Here is a 19,028-nt window from a genome sequence, read left to right on the forward strand (position 1 = left end):
TACACTAAGCAGATTCAGAAGGACGTATGTTGCAGTAGGTACTGGGAGATGAAGAAGCTTGCACAGGATAGAGTAGCATGGAGAGCTGCATCAAACCAGTCTAACGACTGAAGACCACAACAACAACAACAACAAGAGTATGTTGTAGAGAGATTCAACAACAGCAATGTCTTAAAACGTATGATGATAAATGTTGAGTGTGTACTTACCAATTTCTGCTTCAGCCATCCATTTTGGTGAGCTTATTAGCCCCCCATCCTTAGTCACCTCTGTTAACAAAGTACACCAGAATGGCTATTCTAGTCATTGATTATATTGAAACAGAAGGTTCTCACTGATGATGGGAAACTAGAGAGAGAGAAATGCTCCCTAACCTCAATTCATCAAAGCAGCAAATGATAACAGTTCAATGTTGCAATGAAACAGCTTTGTTAAGTGACTACATACTTATCCTGCATCACTATGTAGCTCACATGGATTTACTGAAATATCAGAATCTGATGTGTAACCACTTTTCCCCTCAGCTTGTCTTGTACTGCAATGATGGCTTGTGAATTGAATCTCAGTGTTGTAGTGATAGACATTTGGAAAAATACCTGGTTGCTATTATGTATTCTATGATGTGGATTCAATCCTGTCTTCATTTGGCAGAATGTGAGCATGAAAAAATATTATTTATTAAATATATGCATATATGTAATGGTTTATTGTAATATTATTTGTGAAATGTAATGGACTGTTATATGAGCCCAGAAAGCTGAGCATTGATTTATGAACTTCTGACTTCAATTAGTTACTCTAGTCTTCTAAAGTGAGTATTGATAAAACTGGTAAGAGCAGTTTTTTGTGATTGATAAGCATTGAAAATTGAAAATAGGTGTTAGTGAAATAGATAAGTGCTGTGTCAAAAACAGTTTAACTATTTAAGGTGGTGAAGTTGTTAATGGAAGTCTGCTAGATGTTGCTTCCAGTAAGTAATGAAATTAGCCTCTTTTAGTTCATATTTATTACAATTTCCCCTGCAGCTATAAGTCCTACGTAATTGGAAAAAATAGTATGGCATTGTTGTCTGTAAGGGGTTGTGGCATTCATATGGAAATGAACAATAGCAAACTAATATTAGTGCCTACCTACCACAGCATACATAAGCGTTTTCTAAGCTTGAACACTGTTTGTTTTTCTAGGAGACGTAATGCAAAAGGAAGCTGATAATATTGATATGAAGTACTCTAGTTAAACATTGTCCGTTAGCTTTGGTGGTCATATATGTAGATTTATATGTTCATTCAATTTGTAATTTTTCTGCACTTTCAACAGTTGAATTGGTCTACATTAATGGCTTGCAGAACTGTTCACAGCTTGCATGTTGTATAAAGTGTCTGGTTAGATGCACTCAGCAGCCTCAAGTTCAGCTGTGGTTGTGTGTGTCACCTGCTTGTGGCTCAAGGTCTTCCACATTAACAGCTGTGTATTATGGAAAATAATTCACAGCTGATGTGGGGCATTTGTTGTCTGTCAAAATCCAAGTTAGGTGTCTCGATTTCATTGATATCTGTGCACGCCACCTACTCGCTGCTATCTTGTGTCTCATGTGGCCTGTTCTCTGTTGAAAATTCCAACTTATGTTACAACCTGTACTTTGTTTTGTCACACCATATAAAAATCCATTACTTAAAGTACATTCTATCTCTATTTAGTGAACACTATATGCTGTCTGAATCTCAGTGTTAGTGAACATTGGGTATTTTACTTTGAATGGGGAAGTTAGGATGTAGAACTAAAGATTCACATAAACTTCTGCCTAAATTCATCCACACTCACATTGGTATCAATTTTAATACATGCATGAATATGAGTATTGTTACCTGTTCCAAATGATCCTTGTCCAATGTAATACTCTAAAACACAAAGATTCTCTTTAACACAATCACAGAATTGCTCCTTTCCATAACACTAGGTAAATCAGCTGGGCAGAAAACTTGGCACTGGCCAGTTTATACCACTTGGATGGCTCCCTCACATGTTCAGGCAATGTTGTAACTGCAGATGAAGGCCTTTGAATGGTACAAAGATGGACCAGCACATCCTGACCTGCACAATTGCATGGCCTTGGCTTTGATGACTCACTTAGTGTATGAACTTCACTTACGGGAACACTACAGGAGGTTTGCACTGTTGTAAACTGTTAATGCATTATTCCTCAGCAAATGGTACTGGGGAAGGAAACAGGTAGTTTGGCAGTTATGACAGCTGCATGTCCCATTAACTATCTATAGCTGGTGGAATTGAACTTTCATAGGCATCTGATGTTTGGCAATCTTAATGACTACATTGTTGTAAACTTCTAATGTCGGTCAATGATTTCCAGCATGGTTTTGGTATAACCATGGGTGGGTCATGTATTAGACACCATTGTGCATAACGTGAAACACAGAATGTTCACCAAGCCATGTGACACTAGTTAGTACACTGGTCTCGGATTCTCAAGGATGACTGTTCAAACCTGTGTCCAGCCATCCGGATTTAGGTTTTCCGTGATTTCCCTAAATCACTTCAGGCAAATGCCAGGAAGGTTCCCTTGAAAGGGCATGGCCGACTTCCTTCCTCATCCTTCCCTAATCTGATGGGACCAATGACCTCATTGTTTTATCACTGCCCCCAAATCAATCAATCAATCAACCAACCAACCAACAAAATGCAACAAAATGCTCCTGTAACTAATCTGTCTCTATACAAATCACACATCTAATTTGCATGTTGGTATTCTGGTTCCTATGAGTTGATTTATTGACTGTCATTTTTTGTTTGTGGTTCACAGTTGCTGTCTGAGTTTACTTTTTTTTTTTTTTAAGATAGTGAGTGGAGCTGTGGATGCTAGAAAATGGAATGCCAAGTGGAGAAATTGGACCATTTCTGACATATTCTTTTGTTCAAGTTCAATAGAGGGCTGGCAGCAGCAGAGGCAGCCAGAAAAATTTGTGCCCTGTATGGGTGTAATGCCACTGGATAGAGCATGGCAAGAAAACAGTTTTCTCACTTTAGGGAGGATCATTTTGACATTAATGACTCTCCACACTCAAGAAGACTTTCAGGGCTTGAAGAAGAACATTTAAATGCATTAATCCACAATGATCACGTTAGTGCACTCAAGAACTGGCAAATGTGATGAACCGTGACTATTCCACCACTGTGCGACATTTGAATGCAATGAGGAAGGTTCAGTAATCGGGTGTATGGCTACCACATGCTTCAAGCCAAAATCGCAAAAATCTGTGTGTGGCCATATATGTATTTGCTTGCTCATCATCAACTGACTCATGAACAACACCAACTATTTCTATCCCCTGTCACTACCAGTGGCATGAAATGGTGTCTTTACGCTAACATAAACAAAATAAAGGAATGGTTGAGTCCAAAATTAGCAGCAACTCCCCATATAAAGACCTACGCACATCCACAAAAGATAATATTATGGATCTGACGGAAAATCGATGGTGTGGTGCGCTACAAAGTGCTTCCCCAAGACCTAATCATAACTGCTGACATTTATTAACACCTGGACCTCTTGGAGACACAATTCAACAACAACCACCAGAAAGACTGTGTAGAGTGATGCTATTCCATGATTACAGCTGCCCATATTCTGCTAAACTGACAAAAAAAATTATATTTAGTTGAATTGGGAAGTCATTCTGTACCCACTTTATTCACCTGATCTTGTGCCCTCAGATTTTCATCTTTTTTCCACATACTATCAAACAACCTTCAAGGAACTTCTTTTTCCAGATGAAAATGCACTCCAAAATGGCTTAACGAGTTCTTTGCCTCAAAACCATGTGATTTCTGCTTTCACAGACTCAACAAGTTATCCCAGCATTGGCAGACTGGGTTAAATAAAGAAGGAGAATATGCTACTAATGACCAAATTCTCTGTTATGTGTACCTGATGTATTGATTAAACTTATGGGAAAATGCTATGAGCTCATGCACCAACCTAATATATATACCACAGTGGTCTCATCAATCCAATGCTAATATTGAAATATTGATGCTGACACCTACCACCACTGGAAATATGTAAATAATATATGTACACTTCCCTAAACACTTCTAATAGTTCATAAACATTATGCTTGAATTACTACAATTCCTCCACAAATAACTTTGCTGCAGTAAAATTAAACTTGTTGCCATACAAAGTAATGGTGACCTGTTAAATTTTTTCGTCATACGGGCACAGGAATGCTCTTTGCACTGAATGAGGGAAGTAGTGGATATCACCCCCAATTTTTATACACGAAAGCAAACACAGACATCTGTTGACATACAAAAAACTTGATTTAAAATCATCTTCAATTTTTTATTACAAAATATAATACATACTGTAGTCTTAACAATAAATGACAGATATTTCACTTCTGTTACTTATCATCTTTCTTCAGATCTAAACCTGATATTAGTACTCCAAAGTACAATAGATTAGAATTCTGAAATACCTTACTGTCTCCTTCACATAGTTTTTCAAACACTATCCAATAGATACACTGTCAATATCAACAACTTTTTTAGGTTTTCAATATTTATTGAATGCACAATGCTTCCTTCCACTGTACGTAACACCAAGGCATGCCACTAGAACAGAGAATTTAACAAACTTGTTACAAGATGCAATTCTAGGTTTCTATAGACCTTTGTTTTTCATATATAATTTTAGGAACCTGAGCCTCCTTAGAAATATATTCAATTCATGAATGTGTCCTGTAAACATATATGTTCACCTTCTGGCACATTAAAAAACTTTATCTTCAATGTAATATTCTTAACGCCTAGTCAAGTTTACAGCATACGTATCAAAGGCCTGATCACCATACTTAAACTCTACGTTAAAAGTTTTAGTAAATCGTGTGATCCACTTCACAACTGGGCTGAAATGTGGATAAGTTATCATACATATACGTTATGATGTTTGTGTCTTGAATAGACCATGATGTCTCATTCTCATCTTCTGACAAAGTTGCGACATTCGCATGAGGTCCCTTTACTCTCTTATGGCGAATCCATTCTCCTTGACTTAAAAAATAAACACTGTGAAAGGTGGAAATTCACATGCCCAACATTCAACCAATTTAATAATACCTCGTCACCTACATACACCTAATTTGATTGATCATGAGATCGCACTGTGCAATTGTAGTCTGGTATTGGTTTGCGCGGAAGTTGAATGCCCGCTGGAACAAATGGATCTCAATGGATGATAAAGGGCAGTGTCGCCGTAGCGCTGGACCTGCCCAGTGAGTGTGCCACCTTCTCACCATGATGATATACACCAGCCAATAGTGTCCCTTGTGGCTGGCATAAATACCACTGCATCTCGGCTCAGTCATGTACTTCATCCGATAGTGCTCACTTTCTATCGACACTGTGCTATTGACTACTAGCCGGTGACTTTGTTTTGATTTTGGTTTTCTCTCTTTGTCCCATTTTGGACTGTCAATGTACTGGATCTGTTGACAGCATTGAGCCAAAGATCCATCACACTTCATTTTAACATTGTCTTGCTCTTGGTGTGTCGGGTCAATTGTCCGTCTGCCCCACTGCTCGACTCCGGAATGAGTTAGAGTCCCAATCGCATTCAGTCTTCCCACCTTGCATCATTCACTCACCTGTTCACTGAAATGAGCACCGGTATCTCGCGACTCATGGACATAGCAATTAGATTGGCTTTATTCTTTACATTTACAGTCACCCGCCTACCTCCAACAATACGCTTCAAAATATACGCATACTGATTCCATCCATTCCAGTCAAATTCTTCGAACAATATAACCTTATTTAGTCTGGAATTACAGCTGCATGTAATGGTGAGCTGTTGAATTCTTTCATCATCCAGGAACAATAATTCTCCTTTTGCTGGATCAGGGAAACAGTGGATGTGTTCCCATTTTTTTTATGAAAGAACAATGCATTAACTGGAATACAAAAACCTTTGTTTAAAATGGCATCTTCAACTTCTTATTGCAAAATGTCATATATATTTCATCTTGTTTCAGCTGTAAACCTGATATTAGTACTCCACAGTACAATGGAGTAGAGTCCTGAAATATTTCCTTGTCTGCTTCACATTGTTTTCCAATTTGATAATTTCTATGGCACAATTTCTATCACCTGAGAATGCACCTAAAATGGCATGAAACCTGTCATGATTTTAATAAAAATCTTTCTACAACCAGAGCGGTGTTTCTGCATTCTTATAAAAATGTGAACATCTGGCTGTGGTTGCTCACAACACAAAATAATCTGACTTGTTGCTGATTAGGGATCCATTGGAATCCTAATGTACGAACCTTGGGACAGTTGTACTATTTGCATTCCAGTTTCTGTCAGTTTACATGAGAGCTTTCACATTGTCTGACTGGATCCACGGTGAAGGAGACCAAACAATGTCTCACCGTAACCACAATCAGGTCCAATCCAAAAGCAGGGTCATCAAAGAAATACAACACTTAGCACTGAAAGCACTTTTACAGACACCAGTGACAGTCAGAACAGCACTGCCACCTATCAGAACTTCATGAAACTACAGCAGAAGTGGGAATATTCCACAATGCTAAATACTAAATAAATAATTGGTGGTGGTCAGGTTCAACCTCATGACCTCACAGCATGCGAGACAGTGACACTAACTACTATGCCACACTGCATGCACCACAGTATGTAGTAATAAACTGCCCATCCCTATTACTCCTATCACTTTTGCTAACCTCAGTACAAGGTACTAAAGCTGTTGTTGACTATCCCTCAAGTGCATGCCACATCGAACAGATCAGTGTTGGGGTAGTAAACCCAACACTTTATGTCTCAAGTAAATATTGACAATAATTAATTCTTCAGATGCTTTAGAATACATGTTGTTACACTCCAATGGCATCACTGGGGTAACATTGAGGAAATTATGGATGCACACTGTCAGCACCACGGAGTCAAGAACAGTGGTATCCTTATACAGAGAAAGATGGCTTTGGATGGAACAGTAAACTATCTGTATTCTGGCACTTAAGGTGCCCTATTTCAATATTGTAGTTCCATTTTGTACAACCAAATGTGTACAAAGAAGCAAGTAACATTTATAACTCAAACAACATAACTTTGTGATTGACAGGCATCTGACACATCCATGTACCTTTTATGGTAGTACAGCAAAATCAAATGTAAATTTATACCGCAGGTATAAAGGGACCGGCATCTGCAAAGTCTCGGCACTTCGCCAGAAGATGATGAGTATGTCACTCGTCGAAACGTCGCAGTTTGAAGACACCACCACCCGGATGGAAGCCCGAGAACTCTTTGCCAAATGAAATACTGATAACAGCAGGTGCACATTTCAATTTTATTTTGTGTAAGCCGATAGTGAAATTTGTGAGAGTTTGTTGCTATTACACTTCTTAAGTCAATTTGATGGTAGATATATTTCCAAAGTTTTCAGACAAATGCTTTTTGGATGCTGTATTCCATTAAGCAAATAATAATAATAATAATAATAATAATAATAATAATAATAATAATAATAATAATATAAACAGTTTACGTATTATACCATTATTAAACAATTTTATTATTATTACAACATTTTATAGTTATTAATTCTAAACTATAATAATTAATATTAAAACCATACACATTTGTAGCAAATTAAAAGTGGTGGACAGCAAGACGTATTTTTGGGGGAAGGAGAGAGGGGGACAACATCAAACTGTGAACCCCCCTAGAAATAAAACCATGGATACACATATACACAGTATCCCCTGCAACTGATTCTTAGTACATTTCTCCACTTATGCCACAGGAGAATATCGCCACATTCCTACACTTCTGCGGCAAAGAGTTTCCATGAAAATTGGTACTGATTCAACACACCTAAAACATTCAGCATGATAACATGGTATGTAGTGGTTATGAAACTTACATAAGTACCCTACTCATATGGGTGAAGGTTAAGTCTCCAAAAACCCAGACAAATAGTTCACAACACTGTGACAGTGTGGCCAGAGCATACTGTGGTGGCTGAAGTACATAGTTTAATTCAAGCAACCTCTGATATTTCTAGTGATTATCAATCTTAACTCCCAAGACTGCAACTCTGGCTGTAACAGCCTTTTTACTTATTCGTTATCAATACCTCTCTCTTTTCATTATTGAGTAACATGGTATGAGTTAAGACACTGGTCCCACATTTGGAAAAATAAGATAATGATTAGACTTTAGCACTGTCTTGACAATGATAGCATTAGAAGCAGTTAGTTTGTTACTTTTACATTCCGTGGATCATTCTGCATGACAAATCGTAATGTTGTTGAACGAGTTATTCTACATTCACATCACAAATTAATTTGTAAATGCGGTTATGTGCTGAACATTTCTAAGTTTTTATTATTATTATTATTATTATTCATATGTTGTGTAATGACTGTCTTTTTCCTTCATGTACTTTAATTAAATACATTGTTGTTCCTTTTGAACTGTGGAGAATTACTTATAACAAACTTAATGAGGGAATAAATATACTATGAAGCAGTAGACTGAATGTCCAACTCATTAAGCAGATGTCTATAAGATGGTTATGGATGAGCATCACAGCATCCTTACAGCATGTTTTCAGGCACAGAGCACTTTCTTTGTTATAGGTGAGTTACCCCAGAACATTATTCCATATGGCATTACTGAGTGAAAATAAATAAAATATGTCAACTTTTTTCCATTTAAATTCTCATCAATATGGACATATATGAATTTTGAAGTTTCCATCCTACTTATTATTTCCTCACAATGTGTTACCCTTATCATTGGTGTAGTACCCATAAATATGCAGAACTAAATGTTGTGACTTTTTACAATTGAGGGTGGGACCATTCACAGAAAAACAGTCAATGCTATTTTAAGAACACTGTCTACCATTTCTTTTGTTTGTGTATGTATGCTTGGATTGATTACAAAACTAGTGTCCTCTCCAAAAAGAAATAATTCTGCTTGTTGTCTGCTGAATGGAAGATTGTTTACATGTGTGAGAAACAAGATACTTTAATGCCTCTAGTCATTCATAATATTTTACATGGCTGATAATGTCCTTTATGATTGATTATGTGGAAAGCTATTTTCATATAATTATATGAATTTAACATTAAATAGATTAAATTTTGTGTTAGCATTTTGTTCATTACAAATTGCAACTGAGGCCATCTCTTTTACACTATTCTTAAAAACATTTGTGCTGGAGTCATTAATTATTCTCACTGATTTCCACTGAGGGACTATCCATACTTTAAGACACACTGTTATTTATCCTAACTGTTCATCATGATCAGAGAAAGCATTTGTTGCTGGGTAAACAGTTATTTTCTTGCTTTGGACTTCACCAAAGAAAATATTATCAATTAGGGACCTTTATCCACCCATAATGGAAAATTAATTACCGAGATCAAATAAGAAGTACTCGAAGAAAATGTTAATGCAAATAAGGGATCAACTGAGCACATGCTGGAAATGGCCTTGGGTGGGGAAGGAAATAAGATGTGTTCTTTACAAAAGAACCATCCCAGCCTTCATCTTAACTGATTTAGGAAAACAACAAAAGCCTAATCTGCATGGCCATGTTGGGGATTTGATTCCTGTTCCTCCTGAATACACCCACCTTTGGGTGAAGCTACGATAAAATTCCTGTCATAACATTAATACTTAGATTCCTTTAATTCATATAAAGCCAATGCCTGGTGGGTTACTTGAATCTGAAAACACTGATATCCTTCACTTTCCTTGTCTACATTCCATCTCTAATGACCATGACATTCATCGGACATTAAAATATAACCTACGCACTTAACTTTGATTTTCACTGCATGCTTGTCACATGATAAACAAATAACAGTATTGTCTTTCAATGCTACATGTCACTCATTTCTCTGTCAATTTATGACTGTAACCTGTTTGAAATGGAATTATATAATTGTACATTTGAAAATTTCCAGTGTTACTTTAAATTTTAGTAAATTTGGCCTCTGCTTTTCTATTCTCAATACTTACAGTTTTACCCTAGTTTTTACATACATTCCTCCACTTTTTCCTGAATTGATACTTTTTTCATTATAATTTTCTACAAGTATTTCTTATTTGTATAACTGCTAAAGTTAAAAAACCTACATCATTTTAATTTGAGAGTACTGCTTAATTTCTGCTACATTCAATTACACACATTACTCTCATGGTATTGGTTATTTATTTCATCATCCATAACTCTGCTCAACAATTTGAGACATGGAAAAATTACATAGTCTCAATCATATTTTCACTCAAAGCATTTTATTGTGTCACCTCACTTTCTAATCCATTTCTTTACAATTTCTGTGGTATTTCCCATGGTAATGTGTCAGCAATTTGAACCTTTTCACTAAAATCTGTCACTCCAATCACTTAACACGTCACACAGACTTTAACAGTCTCACAACAAATAAATCACATTAAAAGAGCGACATCTGCCAAAGTTATTATGATTATTATTACTATTTATTAGCTACCAACAGATATGGTGGTCTGAATGGCACTGTGCTACTAAAGATAATAGGTTTTTGTCTTTATTCACATCTCTGCCAGCCAGTTATGAAAAATTCCACAGTTTAAAGTGGAGACATTTATCGATAACAAAGTTTTTCATTGCTATAATTTCATGAGAAAAATCTTATGACCTACAAGTATTTTAATCCTGAAACCTGGGATTACAGTCCTCACATTTAGCCAGCCAAACACAAAGTCTTTTTGAAGTACCTCTACCCTTAAACACCTAATAAATGAAAACTGACATCAAAATTCTTCACAAATATCATACCACAAATGAGTGGCTATGAGAGATAAAAATGACAAAACACACAGTGGCTATATGGATATACAAAAATATAATCAATACATGCAAATACATTCAAAGACTATCATAGATATAAATACATAAATATTATTCTCTATTTTGTCTATGCTTCTCATAGTGAAACAACTGTTCAACTTACAGAACAGCTTGAATATTATGATTAGAACAAGATTCAAAAATAAAAAGAAAATATATCCACTGCTGACCACTGTGTACATAATATATTGAGGAAATAGTTTTCTTGTCCACCACCATAGTTGAGTGGTCAGCATAGGTGCCATACCGAGGTCCTAGGTTCGATTTCTGGTACTGCCAAGGATTTTTCCTTGGTGGGAGGACTAGTACAGAGTGCACTCAGCCTCCTGATGCCAATCAATGAGCCACTTGACTGAACAGTAGTGGCTCCATGGTCTGAAAAACATCTGGAAGAGTGGTGTGCTGATCACATGACCCTACATACCGCATGATGCTGCAAGGCAGCGCAAGACATGGCAGCCAGTAGACACCCCTTGGGCCTTCACAGCCTGGACAATGAGCTTTTTTACACAGTTTTCTTATGATTTAAATTATTTGGGGGAGAGAACCACATCATACAGTTAATTCAAGTTTGCCTTCAGGTACTTGTCAACAGAATAAAAACTTGTATGTAACACTGGCATTTCCTTTACTTGCATCGTACATGTACTGCTTTCTATCTGATCAATAGGGGTAATTTGTTGAAGAGGAAGCTGCCCATACTTCTCACTCTATCCTACCCTCTGCTTAATCTTCGGCTCACCAGATGAAGATTTGATTTGGTTTGTGTCTCACATTTGTGGATTTCTTCATTTGTTGCAAAAGTATTGAGGGTTGTTTTTTTCCCAAATGATTGTGTTTCTAGAATAGAAATACAGAGGACTGGCAGTTTACTAAGTCCTTGGAAAAATATGTTGGGTGGCTGGCTACATTGACACACTCATCATTACTTTTTTATTTTTTGTATAAGAAATTTTTTGTGAAAAACTCACAGAAAGAGGTACCATAAGCTATTACTGAGTGTGGAAGGTCAAGATACACAGTTGTTAGTGTTTATATTACATGAATGCCTGAAAATTCAGAACATGAAGCAGATACTGCCACGCTTTTTAACAGTATCTCTCTGTGGTGGTTGCACTGAAGTGAACTTATTGACCAGGAGACGAATTAAATAATACAAGCGACTGTTCTACATCTTTCTTTAAAAAAAAAAAAGAACTTAAACAAATCACTGATAAGAATACCTTTGGTGACAAAACTATACACTGGCATGAACTCCAGTGCATTTAATGTGGTGAAGTGGTTAACATCACTGTCTGGACAACCAGCACCAATTATTTGTTATTTCGTATTTATCATTTCTGGAAGGTTCTTGACATAGCTTATGTTTGTAATGGCTTTATATCTGGAATATTCAATGGTTGTATAAATACTAGCTGGTGGAATATTTGATATTTGTGTAGATAATATAGCATTCTCTGGAAATCAGTTCTGTTCTAGCTGTATGTTGATGTTGGTAATAAATATGTTTTCAGTTCTAAGTGTTGCATTTCACTGGTGACCCTGACCTCATATTTAGACTTGATTGTGATTTTGATGTGACAATACTGTCTAGTAAAAATAGAAATATCATCTCTAAGGCTGACTAAGTTTGAAAACCGATGGTTCAGGTGAATGACGAAAAGTATAATATTCACTATAAGGAAAATACCTACACAATTTTATAGAAACCAGGCAAAGTATATACAGGAGGCATCAGAAATAAAGTACACATATTGGGTGATCTCTGTTCAAGTTGAGAAGGTGGAGCAGCTGTTAGATGTTACTAATTTCACTTAATTCAAGTAATTGGCCCTGAAAGCACCACTGACACATTGTCAAAACATATTTCAAGCAACTGGGACACAAAGAACATTCAATTAACACTTAAAAACTGTTTCCCAGTTCACATTTATGATATGGGTTTCAAAATAAGAGCTACTGTGTTAACATTAAAATGAAAACTTTCTAAACATTGGAATACCAATAAATGTTCTGATGGTGAAAGCATGACTCAGGTAATCTTTGATGCATTCTGATATGAAGCATAGGCCTACTACTGAGATTTGAGAAGTTGAAAAAATGCTACACCAATAGCTAAGTATGTATCACTACTAAATGATGTCAGTACAAGAAATAAGCAAAAGATATAGAAGAAGTGTAAAAAAAAGAAAAAGTATTGTGTAAAGAAAATTTATGTTAGAGTGACACGTTCCACATAATCATGAAATGTTGTATTCATGATCTATTGAACAAGTATTAACGAATGAATGTATGTATGTACAATAGTTACATTATCTCTATACACAGGATCAGGAGAACGGTCAATACTCAGGAACAATCACTTAATGCAAAAAGCTTCATGTGGACATATGCCCTATTCCAAATGGTTTCCAAGACAGAATACATTTAATGTACAGAACTACACTGTACCATTTCATCAACGTGTTGCTATTCCTCCACAAGTGGTTGAACTACACATTCTGAAGAATAATGGGAACTTGGAAGAACAACTGTTTCACACAATATGCTGAAAACTCTGCCGAACACTCTATGATCAGGAATTCGAGATATCTGAAAGTGCCAACAGTATTCTTCGACTGTAGCAGCAGCACTACAATCACATATTCTTCATCAGTATAAACGTGTAACATTTTAGCTAGCACATGTACAAACACAGTTAACCGATGCTTTTCTGAGACACTCTCAGTCCCTCACACTACTTCACTCACAAAACAACTGCACATTCAACAGGCTAGTTTAATGGCAGAAAAGCATCCCTGAGCAAAGAGGTTGAAAACAACAAAGAGGTTGGGTGGGTAAGACACATATTTGTGTGCACTAGCCCAAAAACAAATATACATTAAATGTGATCTATCTCAGAAACAATACAGAATAGGGCATATCTTGGTATGAAGTTTTTTGCTTCAAATGAGCATCCTTGTCGTATCCCTGACACTGACCATTCCTCCTGGTACACCCTGTATATAGAAATGCACATTTTCATCTTCGTGACACCGTAAACATAGTACCGAGTAGTAGTAAAACTCTATGATCTTAACAAGTACCTGCTGCAAACAACATGTGACTGTAGCTGTGACACTGTATTGTTATTGTGATACAGTATGGAATTAGATGAATCTGAAGTGGGAGTATCACGTCAACAGGGTGGAACCAGAGCTCAAACTTCTTGTTAATCTCTCATGGCTAACGGGTAATCTGTTCTCTCTGTGTGATGACCTCATTTAACTCGTCCAATCACCTTGATTTGATCCAGTGACTTTTTCCCCTTTGGTGACACATAAAAAGATAAAGTCAAAGCACAATTCCTTGGAACCACTTGATAATAAAGACCATGATATGAAAAGAAACCACTACCATTGCACTTACAATGCCTGGGAAAATGATGAACAACTGCAATGAACGACTTATTGCATTCTCTTGCACTGCAAGTCCATCATAGAAGATAGAAAATTTCAGAGCTACGAAGGCAATGCAAGTTATGAATTGTAAAGAACCCATGACATAGTACCATTGAAAACACTAAGTCAATATTCTTTCTTCTTTTACAAAGGTTCACAGTTCTGCATTACTTCTGAAACAAGATATTCTGCCTGGATTTATTTTTTCACAACAGTCCAGGTGCAACATTGTCATTTTTTGAATTAGTCTATAATTCACAAAAGCCAACAAAATTTAGGTAAGATACTATGCATAAAAACAAGTCAAGAACAAACTGTCATATTAACGTGCTGCCCCGTGGCTGTTTTCCTGTGCACCCAACGGTATATTTACAACACACTTGCAATATTCACATGCTTTTAAATTCTACAGTTTCCTTCATTTAACATATCTGATATGATATTATAGGCAATCAATTTTCTTTTAAGGAGCATATAGGCAGTTTACAGAAAAATAGATATATAGTACACTACGTAACCACACAATTACGAACACAGGGAAGATCCCTACGATGGATGTTATAAAAAATGTTGTCAAGTTACAAAATATGGAGAAGAGGGCTTAAATGTGATAACAAGTAATGTCAGTGACTGAACACAACATGTAACCAAAACAAGATGGAACAGGAAGATACTATTAAGACTTTCAAAACTGAGATGCATTTATCTAGTCCAGGATGTAAAATAAAGGGCTGAACTACAGTAAGACAATACTTGCCATCTACTTAGCTTAGGCTATATTTATATTAAATTTAATGATTTCAAGAAAATACACCTTACATAACACAAACAATGTTAATGAAAAGTTTTACACAACAGTTTGTTCACAAAAACTTAGTGTTCTGCTGACATAGGGATTAAGGAAGGAAAACTTGTGGTTTAATGCCCAGTCAACAACAAGCTCATAGGGAGAAGGGAATCAGTGTGATTTTCTAAGTTACCATAATATGATTCACACTGACCATTTTAGTAAATCATGGAAAACATAACTCTATATGGGAAAATGGTGATCTGAATCACATTCCCTTCTAATGCTAGTTGAATGCTTTAAAGATAAGACCACTTAGTTCAGTCTGGGGTAAGGATTATTATGTTCTCAGTTTAATTCTACTGAAATTTAACTCTTGCAGAGATACTTAGTTTTAACAATGTGTGAAGAATGGGATTAGAAGGAAATTTGGGTTCAAGTCCCAGTCTGGCACAAATTTTCATGTCTCACAAACAGGTAATATCTTCATACCTAATGCTGCTAATGTCAGAAAGATTCCACAATTGTGAATAAATTTCATAAATCTTGTCTGTGCATTTGACACAATATTTCCAATATTTTTATACACACAAAGTGTGTGTATAAAAATGTAACAGAGTCCAATGATTTATCTGTTTAGGCACAAATATTTTTATTCTGTATTAAGTGCAATTATTGATCCCTCCACCCCCCTCCACTCACAGTGCAATGTGTTTGTTGGTATCCTTCCTTTTACATTATGCAGTGGCCAATCTGACTCCATCCTGCCAATCAAAAACATGTAAAACTAAAGTATGGATTTGTATCTGTGTGTGAACATGTTAAGGAATCAGGCTGGTCACATACACAATGAAAAATGAAGAATACAATCAACATATTACACAAGGTATGACAGAACTGAGAGCTACATATAGCATATCATTAAAATGTGTATCAAATCAGATAAATCTGCATTGGACTAAGTTAAATGTTTATACACACATTTTTTGTGTCATCTAGAAACTATTTGTAAATATTGTGCCAAATACAATAATATATATAGGTGCCCTGGGTCATACAAAATTATTCTTGGATGAAGTGAAATTGCCTCCCAAACATTCCTACACCTATCTTGCTAACATGTGATTGAACATAACATAGAGACTGCAACAACTCATCCTGTCAAGATGTAGAACTCACATCTATCCAGTTTTCAATATGGTCACACTCAATAATCCATTGAGCCTGTTGTAACTTTTGTGTCCTCCAAACTACTTATCCATATTTTACTGTTCCCTGCTTTGACACACACACTACTCACATGACAAAAGAATGCCAATATTGGGAAAGGAACTGGCCCTATTTTAGCAGTATGCATGATAGATGTGTACATGTAATAAGGGGACATTGTTTAGAGTAGCCTGACTTCTCACACTTGGCAAACTTAGTTTCAACTGAACAAGTGTGAGGACCTCAAAGATGAGTGACTGTCACGGAACATATATTATTTCTTTGATCTCTCATTTTTTTCTCTATACTCTAATGTTCTTATTTGTGTACTTCGGACACCAACTTATTGATTCTCTGTTATTTTCTACTTTATGATTAATTTACCTTGTCTCCAATCATTCTCTCACAGATTTCATCACCCTTTCTTGCAGTCACTTACATTTGCAATTACTTGTAAAGCCACTACAAAGCCGACTGTAGTATGCAAACTTTTTTTTGCATTATTAACTTAATGTGTGTTGTGTGTCTCTGGAATTTATGTTATTTTGACCCCTCCTTTCATTAAACGAACATTACCTTCAGCCTCTCCATTCTAAACTTAGTTAACAATCCTGCTGTTTGTTAGCATCTAAATAAAATTTCCCCCTTTCTTCCAATCTGTGCTAATGCCAGAGTGTGAGAAGTCTAAACTCAAAAGCACTTTGAACCTCTTCCACATTCACTCAAGATTCTGCTGTTCATACAGTTTTTAGCTAGGCATGCCTCTTTGAGATTAAAAGCTGTCATTTCCCTTCACATCATTTCTGTCTTTTCATACTCCCTCGGGCTTGCTCACTCACTATGTCTATGAATGAAACTATACACTAGAGATGAAGTTGAGCCATTTTAAAAAGACTGGGCATAGCTTTTAATCTACATCTAATCATCCTGATTTATGTTTTCTGCAGTTTCCTATATTACAACAGGCAATGCCACGATGGTTCTCTCCATAAGGCCACCGCAACCACCTGTCCCATCCTTACCAAACTGGACCTATAAATATGTAAGTGCCTGTATGTACGACTTAACCTTAAAAAACTGTAATGATATTACATATCTAATGTCCTTGTGAATGTACTACTGAAGATACAGTGTAGTGTTCGCTAGCTGATAATGTATGTTCTTGCTGATTCCACTAACCTGCGACAGTATTCCAGTAGCGTTTCATATCTCATTGTCATTTCCCATAAAACTGTTCCCTTGCAATTTTCTTTAACCTGTATTATTTGCCCCACGTTATATCATATTTTTACATACTGATTTTGATGCTTTGTTTCATGTTAATGTTGACAGTTTATTAAACAGTAGTTGTGAGAGATGTATGCACATATTTACTCTGCTTGCTGATGTGGTTCAGTTTTGGTTGTCATGTCAGTATAACAAATCAGTTCGAAACATCAGAACAAGTTGCACTGTACAACAACAAATAAATGTTTCGCCAAGAATTGTATTTCCACGAGCAAAATTATCATGTAAAAGTAAATAAAGGGGGCTATAGGCCTAAAGTAACATAGTAAATGATTTATTATATACACTGGACTCAAAACTATTTTGAAATAAAAGTTATTTGTATCAATTACCAGATTTAGGTGTTCTTTTTTGTGCAGGCACGAGCTGTGACAGGAAAGTTCACGATTTCTCAAACAAAACATAGCACCAGCATAATTAAACACTGAATAATAAAAATGAAAAATCAAAGCCACACTTGAATTTGTGCATATATAGTCACATTTTTTAGTGAGTACTTGCCAAACTTCAAAGGCATGTAACATCACATTTATGGTGCTCTAGTATATGGTATTTGATATTACACGTAACAAATTTCAAGTACCGTTATTTTTCTCAAATAATATAAATTAACTGCACCGGGTAATTCACCTGAAAACCTGAACCTTGGTATTGTCACTAACATAAACAAATATAGGATACTTTGACTTCAAATTCGCACCTTCGAACTCGAATAATCCAAAGACACTCTTAGTTTCAGTTCGTCTTTCGGCCGCTAAAAGGTGAGACTTTCATAACTATTTTCATGGTTGAGCGGTCAAGATTATATTTGATTAACTGCAAGTAAACAACAGAATTCATTACGATCAGTCTTAAGCTAAGATTTTCCTGTTTCCGCACGTTCCCGAAACGAGTGTGCACTGGGCTGTGTATTATATGAAACGTTGCAAAAACAAAGATGGAAGAAAGTGGCGTAGCCTTAGTCAGCACGGAGTGGAGTTGTATTTGTTGATGTGGTTATACGTGTGTATGCATACCTGGAAGCGTTGAAAAAATACACATTGTGTTGTGTTTTGTGAAACAAGTATAATGCAACAAATCGATACAACTGCACCGCACAGCAGCCAACGCTAAAACCATGGACTTCGGCTGTGTGAGTCGTGCGGCTGTTTTGGTGATTGTGCGTCTGTGTGAGTTGTACTGGCGGGTGGAATAGTTTTTCTGCCGTAGGATTTTGCAAACATAATCATGATACTGTAAATATGGAAAACAAAATAATAAGACAGCGGTCTCAATGTGCTTCAGGTAACTACGCTTTATAGTGTCTTTTATATACCGAGGTGGAAATTTGTTTTCGAATTTAACAGCGATTGTTTTGTCC

General features: G+C 36.2%; 1 protein-coding gene and 1 long non-coding RNA gene across 3 annotated transcripts in view; one reads left to right on the forward strand and one right to left on the reverse strand.

Moving 5' to 3' along the window:
- Positions 1-4,339: 4,339 nt before the first annotated feature.
- Positions 4,340-18,362, reverse strand: LOC126297551 (uncharacterized). Its single transcript, XR_007552541.1, has 2 exons — positions 18,001-18,362; positions 4,340-4,632 (listed from the first exon to the last, which is right to left on the reverse strand). It is a non-coding gene; the product is annotated as an uncharacterized LOC126297551 (long non-coding RNA).
- Positions 18,363-18,369: 7 nt separating this feature from the next.
- Positions 18,370-19,028, forward strand: part of LOC126297550 (PH-interacting protein) — a 265,574-nt gene continuing 264,915 nt past the window's right edge. For both annotated transcript variants that reach the window (XM_049988476.1, XM_049988477.1), the window contains exon 1: positions 18,370-18,952. In XM_049988476.1, the coding sequence (XP_049844433.1) occupies positions 18,910-18,952 (43 nt within the window). In that variant the 5' untranslated portion in view covers positions 18,370-18,909. The remainder of the gene's footprint in view (positions 18,953-19,028) is intronic.

The sequence above is a fragment of the Schistocerca gregaria genome, chromosome X, assembly GCF_023897955.1.
Source record: "Schistocerca gregaria isolate iqSchGreg1 chromosome X, iqSchGreg1.2, whole genome shotgun sequence".
In the NCBI taxonomy this organism is placed as follows: Eukaryota; Metazoa; Arthropoda; class Insecta; order Orthoptera; family Acrididae; genus Schistocerca; species Schistocerca gregaria.